This window comes from Vanessa atalanta, chromosome 6 (genome assembly GCF_905147765.1).
Source record: "Vanessa atalanta chromosome 6, ilVanAtal1.2, whole genome shotgun sequence".
Taxonomy (NCBI): Eukaryota; Metazoa; Arthropoda; class Insecta; order Lepidoptera; family Nymphalidae; genus Vanessa; species Vanessa atalanta.
The window spans coordinates 2,711,566-2,719,424 of NC_061876.1; the positions used below are offsets into that span (position 1 = coordinate 2,711,566).

The window sequence follows — 7,859 nt, forward strand, 5'->3', positions numbered from 1 at the left end:
CATAAAATAAATACAAAGGATTTGATATCCCCTTTTTTTTAAATCGATTACAAATACCTTCGGATAATTATTCACCGAGAAAATTCTGAATTTATTTTGAAATAAGCGAACACACTTCGCTGACCACAAATAAATGGTATGAATAATGAAATGGGGGACGTGAATTATGATGCTGAGTGATGGAATTGAATAGAAGCTTATAAAGAATCTATACACTTTATAAAGATTAATCAGCAATAACCTCCAATGATTTGATAATTTAATAAATTTGATATTTGTCACTGTTAGGGTTGATACCCGGTAGTGTTGGTACTGTGAGACTTCAAAATAAAACCACTGAGTATGTACTGCTGGTCAGATAGTGTAATTGATCGCACTTTATGAAATTACAAAAATTGTATTATAGTTTAAAAAAAACATTTCGATAGCGCGATGTAAAATACATCTAACGCCATCTATTGACGAAATGATAAACCAAATGATTATTTGGCATAATGTCATTTGATCTTGAACATACCGCCCACCAAGGACGTTACTGAAGGAACATCCTTTCCGAGTTTACTTAAAAGTTGCACACATATAATAAGAAACCAGACAAAATATTTTGTTGAATACAATAATATGCTGGTTTGAACTAAACTTAAAACTGAACAATAATAACTTAAAAATACTAAGTACCTTAAATTAAATAACAATGAAACATAAAATAAATCTATACTTGTGCTAGGTACATTTAAAGTAATAACATTTAGCAATAGCAAATATTATTTGGTCTCTCTATCTAATACAATTACATTTGTCCTAAGAATAATAAAAAAACATAACAATAATAATACAAAAGTGGAACTAAAACATGGATATGAATATAATACGATCTAATAACACAAAAAAAATTAAACATTCTTTTGTTCGGTAATTGGTAGAATGCAAATTTTAGACGTTGGTCTTTTAATTGTATTGGTCTTAGTGCGTACTGTGACTACACGGGTAATATTATCACTACCAGGATGTTTATGTAATATACGACCTAACAACCAACGATTTGGTGGTAAATTATCTTCCTTTATCAAGACTATGTCACCAACTGATGGTTCAGGAACTTGACAAGACCATTTATACCGATTCATCAAATTAGACAGGTATTCGTTTGACCAACGTTTCCAAAACGATTGAATCATTCTCTGAACAAATTGCCAACGCGATAAGTGATTCAACCTTGAACTTTCAAATTGATTATCCGGTACATTCAGTAAGGGTTCGCCAATTAGGAAATGTCCAGGTATTAAAGGTAATGCTTTACCAGGATCACCGACATGAATAACACTCATGGGTCGCGAATTCAAACAAGCTTCCACTTGGGTCAGAAGCGTGGTCATTTCCTCGAATGTAAGGGTCGAGTCACCTATGACTCTTTTTAAGTGAAATTTTGTTGATTTTACCCCTGCTTCCCACAGTCCGCCGAAATTGGGACTGTACGGAGGAATGAAGTGCCACTCCGTACCATTCGATTCTAAATGCTCTGCTATAGATGGTTGAATTGCTACTAATTCCTTTAACTCTCTTGCGGCACCGACAAAAGTGGTACCGTTATCGCTCCACAACTTAGCACAGTGACCACGTCTAGACACGAAACGTCTGAAAGCTGCCAAAAATGCCTCGGTGTTCATGTCACTGACTACTTCTAAATGTAAAGCACGAGTAACCATGCATACAAAAAGACATATATAGCCTTTGTACGAACGGTGCCCACGACCCTTCGTTGTTCTAAGATTTTTGGGTCCCGCGTAATCTACACCGCTATGTAAAAATGGACGAGCTGGAGTACATCTAACGGACGGTAATGAACCCATAAATTGATGATTTATCTTTGCTCTTTGCTTAGCACACTTAACACACTTGTATATGTGGTTTTGGCTAAGTTTCTAATTCCAATTATCCAGTAGGCTGTCCTCAAAAAACTTATCATCAACTGAAGACCTCCGTGCAGCGTTTTGGCATGAGCATCGACTATTATAAGTCGAGTAACTGGACTACAGCGTGGTAGTACAATCGGATGTTTGGTCTGTTCACTCAACTGAGCTTTCTCCAATCTGCCTCTTACTCTTATTATTCCTTTATTATCAAGGTAAGGACAGAGTGACTTCAATACACTTGACTTTATTTGTAAATAACCTTTACCCTGTAATTGTATATATTCCTTTGTAAATATTTCTATTTGTGTTTGTCTTATACAACATTCCAGCGCAGCATCTAATTCCACCTTTTGTAAATACATTCCACGATATATTTTGTTATTTTTCAGGAATCTTCGACAATATGCAACAACCTTTATTAGGCTTTTTAATGTAGAATACCTTTCAAAAATTGAATTATTTGGAACAACCGTTACATAAGATTTAACGCACTCCTGTAAATCCAAGTTTAATTTGTTTAAATTATTTGTTCTGTTATAAGATATATTGTCCTTTTTCAGGAATAATGGTCCTGAAAACCATAAATCACAGGTGAGAAGTGATCTCGGCGGTATTCCCCTAGATGCACAGTCTGCGGGGTTATCCTTTGTTGAAACATGAAACCATTGCGATGCTTTCATGTTCGTTAGTATTTCAGATGTTCGATTAGCTACAAACGTCTTCCATCTACTTGGGTGGTCGTTTATCCAGGCTAGTACAACTGTGGAATCGGTCCATGCTTTAATTTGATCTTTGGGAATACTCAAGATATTAGCTGTTTCGATCAAAAGTTGTGACAGAAGAACTGCTCCACACAACTCTAGCCGTGGAATACTAATTTGTTTTACAGGAGCTACTCTGGTTTTTGCAACAATAAGTGTCACGTGTATTTTACCTTCAAGGTCAATGGTCCTCAAATAAATCACGGCTGAGTAAGCTGTCTTAGAAGCGTCACTAAATCCATGCAGTTCCAGCTTCTGATTCAATCTTGTGCCTATCCAACGAGGTATGCGTACGTCGGTAAGTAGTGACAGTTGCTCTCGATAGTCAATCCACTCCTTCACTAACTCCACGTTTAGTTCTTCATCCCAACTAACGCCGGTAAGCCATAACTTTTGTATGAATACCTTTGCTAGTACTATACTTGGGGCTATCCAACCTAAAGGATCAAATAGTCGTGCTATATTTGAAATGATTGATCTTTTAGTTAATATTTTTTTTAAATATTTCTTCTTAAAATTCTTAATATTTTTATTGTACTATCTATCTTGATTTCTACTTCTTTTACTTCTTCGTGTGATATTTCTTTAACCTTGTCTATGTTGTCCATATAAATTATATCCTTGTTTGTTCCATTTATATATAATTGTCCTTGATATTTCTCATTCTCCATTTTCTTAATTTCTTATATTGATTCTTGATTATTAGAATTCCATTTTTGCAATTTAAATCCATCTTTACCTAATAATGCTGTTATTTGTGTATATGTTTCTAATCCTTGATCCACTTCATAACACCCTGTCATAAGATCATCCATATAGAAACAATTGAGTACTTTATCTTTTGCAAGTTGATAGTTGTTCCCTTCATCAAAAGCAACTTGGTGTAACGTCCGAACGGCTTGATAAGGTGCAGAAGCTGTACCAAAGGTAACTGTCGTTAGTTCATAGTCAACAATTTCTTTTTCCGGACAATCACGCCAAAGTATGCGTTGGAACATTGCATCTCCTTCAGCAATTCCGACTTGCCGATACATTTTAATTATATCTGCTACCAGTGCTATGGGATACAATCGCCATCTTAATATGGTGTGCCTTAAGTCAGCTTGCAATTTCGGTCCTACCATAAGATTATCATTTAAAGAAACTCCGTTACTGTTCTTCTGAGATGCATTAAAAACTACTCGAACTTTTGTAGTAGTTTTATCGTCGCGTACAACCGCATGATGAGGTAAGTAAAAAGCTTTATCTTTCTTCATATCATCTTTTGCTATTGGTCTCATGTGTCCTAATGATAAATATTCTTGTATAACCTCTACGTACTTTTCTTTTAGTTCTTTATTATCTCCTAATCTTTTTTCTAATGACCTAAATCTTTTTTGAGCTATATCTCGTGAATTTCCAGACATGCATAGTGTATTCACTTCACGAAAAGGTAACTTAACAATATATCTCCCACTTTCATCTCTTCTTGTAGTTAGACTATAGAACTCTTCACATGCTTTTTTTTCCGGTGTAAGTATTTGCTTTGTACTAGTTTGTTCTTCTAATTCCCAAAATCTTTTTAAAATATCATCTTCTTTATCTACCTGAGCATGTAATACATTGATAACTTTTGACCTCTCTTTATCTTCGTTATCCACAACACCCGAGATGACCCATCCTAAGGTAGTATTTTGGGCGATTAAATTGCAGGCAGGATTTTTTATAATCCCCTCAGTAATGATGTGGCTGTAAACGTCAGCACCTAATAAAATATCAATTTTATTGGAGGTGTGGAATCCTGGATCTGCAAGACACAGGTTCGTGACACTTAGCCAATTTAAGTTAGTGTTGACGCTACGTTCAGGTAAGTAGGATGTTATTTTGTTTAACACGTATGCTTACACCGTAAACACGAAGTCGAAATTCACTCGGGATCTTATATTTAAATGTACCATAGACCTAGCAATGGTTGAACTATTTTCACCAAGTCCTGATATAACTCCTTGTATAGGTGTCTTTTTTAGACTAAGAAATTGAACTGCTGCTTCGGTTATAAAACAAGCTTGGGAGCCCTGATCAAGTAAGGCACGGACGGGATGATACTCGCCATTCTTCGACTCGACTTTAATTAGCGCTGTGGCTAATAAAACCTGTCTTGGCTTTGACACCCTTCCTGTCGACAAGCACGAAACTATCGGAGGAGAACTAGTAGAGGAATTAACATTTTCTATCGTAGGCTTCACTGTTGTGGTTTGCTCTGATTGCGGATTAAAATGAAGAAGAGAGTGATGGCGCTTCTGACAAACTCTACAAGTGGTAAACTTTTTGCAATCATATACGGTGTGATTACTACCTAAACAGTTAAAGCAGATTCGGTTCTTCATCACAAACTCTCGTCTACTTTCAATCGGCTGTTTAGTAAACTTCTTGCAAAAACAAAGTTTGTGCGGTTCTGAGCAGTATTCACAGCGCATACTTGACGAGTTAGTGGCTAACATTACCTTTGCACCATGAGAATTGTTATAGTTATAATTTTTATATACCTGCTGAGCCATTGATACCTTTGGTTCTAAAAATTCTAAAGCACGAAAACGATTTTCAATAAATAGTTTGAATTGTTCAAAGGTTGGCAAATCGTTATTGGAATCGCTGGCGCAAACATTTAACTCCCATTGTTTACGAGTTTCACTATCTAGTTTGAGAGAAACAATGTGTATGATAATAATATCCCATGTATTTACGTTCATATTTAAGTTTCTAAGTGCATGTAAACAATCACACGTGTTATCTAATAATTCTTTCAACGATGAAGCTGACTCGACATTTATTCGTTTTTGACCAAACAATCTTTTTAAAATACAATTAGTCAGATATTTCTTGTTATTATATCTTTTTTCTAATTGAGCCCAGCACTCATTATAGTTAGCGGAAGTTATTGGAGTGTGGCGAATGAGCTGTTCAGCTTCACCGGAAAGGTGACTTTTCAAATAATGCATTTTTTGTACATTATCTAATGAATCATTTTTGTGCACTAAAGAGGTAAAAAGATCGTGAAATGTTGTCCATTACCCATATTTACCAGAAAATATTGGGATAGCGATCTTTGGTAGTTTAACAAAAGGATTAACTGGTTTCGACATACCTGAAGTGTTTTCACTTTGTACTGATCCCTTTGTCGAACAGATTTTGTTAAGCGTTGTTTTCATAAGACTCTTATAAACTATATAAGTATTCTCAACATCATCATATATATCACCTACCATTTGTTCTATGTCCTCCAATTTAAATCTTTCATATAATTTAGTATTATTCTCTCTAAATATAGACCAATCCATTTCTAACAATTCTTGCTTGGTTCCAATATATTCTACTGTTAGTCTATCTTTACTACATTTTTTAAAGTTAATTAGACCTTTCTGTATTATATTTTTCGAATCTTTTAAAACATTTATTAAACCTTCCATTTTTAAAATATCCAAGTTATGAATTAAGGTAATTTAAAATAAAAGTATTAAATATTTTTTTTTTTTCAAATCAAATCTAAAATATTTAAAGTGTTTTGTATTTTTTTTTTTAGAAATCGGGCATAGGTTCCCCGTTCCTTCGTTTTTTTTAAAATTATTCTAAGTCCTTAACTAACATGCTTGAAATTACAAAGTAAATCTAAATTAATCAATAAATTTTCTAAGTTTAAAATTCTTCGTAAATTTTCAAAGTTCAAAAGAAAGCTAACTTTTTCACTTTTAATTATTAATTGAAAATAATGTACTCACAAGATTGCACTTCACACAAACACAATTTGTTGACCTATTGTAAGTGGCGCCCTCTGTAGGTGGCGACACTTTGAACTAATCCGCTGCAGTTGCTCTCGTCCGCCCACCAATGCACGCTGCTGCGGCCTCTGATGCGTGTTTCCTTACTGCAGCAATCCACTGCGGAGATACGGGGAAAGCGGCTTCACCGCTCACAAAAAACACTATCCGGCTCGAAGGACCAATGTTAGGGTTGATAGCCGGTAGTGTTGGTACTGTGAGACTTCAAAATAAAACCACCGAGTATGTACTGCTGGTCAGATAGTGTAATTGATCGCACTTTATGAAATTACAAAAATTGTATTATAGTTTAGAAAAAACATTTCGATAGCGCAATGTAAAATACATCTAACGCCATCTATTGACGAAATGATAAACCAAATGATTATTTGGCATAATGTCATTTGATCTTGAACAGTCACGCTATTTAATATGCAGTATAGTACACACAAAAAATTAGATAAAACGTATACTTTTATTTATATATACACAGATTAATTCGTTGTTTTAATATTGATGTTTCGTTCCTTTTAGTCGACTTAAAAAAATATTAGGGTCTTTATCTGTTTGTTAATTAGTCTGTGCTCTGCTAATTAAAATATATACGCTAATTTCCGTATTGGGCGTTGTTAAGTAGATCTTAGGTATAAAAAAGTAACATATTTCCTTCCTTGGAGTTTAACCTTGCTTCAAACGAAATAACATCAAATTTGATTCAGTTGCTTGGCAGTGACAACAGACAGACAGATGATATAAATAAAGATTCTTCAATCTGTGAATATATGTTTCCTTGTATCATATCAAAGTGTGTCGAAGAGAAAATTTAGAGGATTTTCGTCAAAACATAACACCAATCAAAATTTTCCTTACGAGTTGACGCGGCTCTTTATTTGAAAATCTGACCTCGTTAAAACTTCAGAGCTTCGTGAGTATGAAGTATTAACATGGAAATAATCTTAATTTGGTAAATAAAATTTAAGGGAATACTTGCTTTAGACAGCAAAAAAGCATTCGTAAATATTTCTAAATAAATAAATTAAATAATTTATTTTTAGGGCCTGTTAAGATTAAGAATCCTTAATTTTCACTTGGTTGCAGGTCTTTGTTCAAACCCGTCTGGGAAGGCACAACTCACTCATTAGGCATTCTACTGCGAAGCAACAGTACTTATTGTTAGTATTGTTGCGTTCACATATGAAGGTGAGTGAGGCAGTGTTATTACAGGCACAAGGGACATAACATCTTTCTCCAAGGTTGGCGCCGTATTGGTGATGGTTGGAATTGTTAAAATTTCTTACAGCGCCAACTTCTATGGATGGTGGCCATTAATATGGCCCGTTTACACTACAAACCCTCCAATCATTTTTGCCGATAAGCACTAGTTACCTTAT

At 34.6% G+C, this 7,859-nt stretch overlaps 2 protein-coding genes across 2 annotated transcripts; both read right to left on the reverse strand.

The window, feature by feature from the left end:
* Nucleotides 1–893: 893 nt before the first annotated feature.
* On the reverse strand, nucleotides 894–1,706 carry LOC125064657. The gene has a single exon (XM_047671817.1). The coding sequence runs from the start codon at nucleotides 1,704–1,706 to the stop codon at nucleotides 894–896; it is 813 nt and encodes a 270-aa protein (XP_047527773.1).
* Nucleotides 1,707–3,357: 1,651 nt separating this feature from the next.
* On the reverse strand, nucleotides 3,358–5,729 carry LOC125064658. The gene is made up of 2 exons (XM_047671818.1): nucleotides 5,726–5,729; nucleotides 3,358–4,460 (listed from the first exon to the last, which is right to left on the reverse strand). The coding sequence occupies exons 1-2, from the start codon at nucleotides 5,727–5,729 to the stop codon at nucleotides 3,358–3,360; spliced, it is 1,107 nt and encodes a 368-aa protein (XP_047527774.1).
* Nucleotides 5,730–7,859: the final 2,130 nt, after the last annotated feature.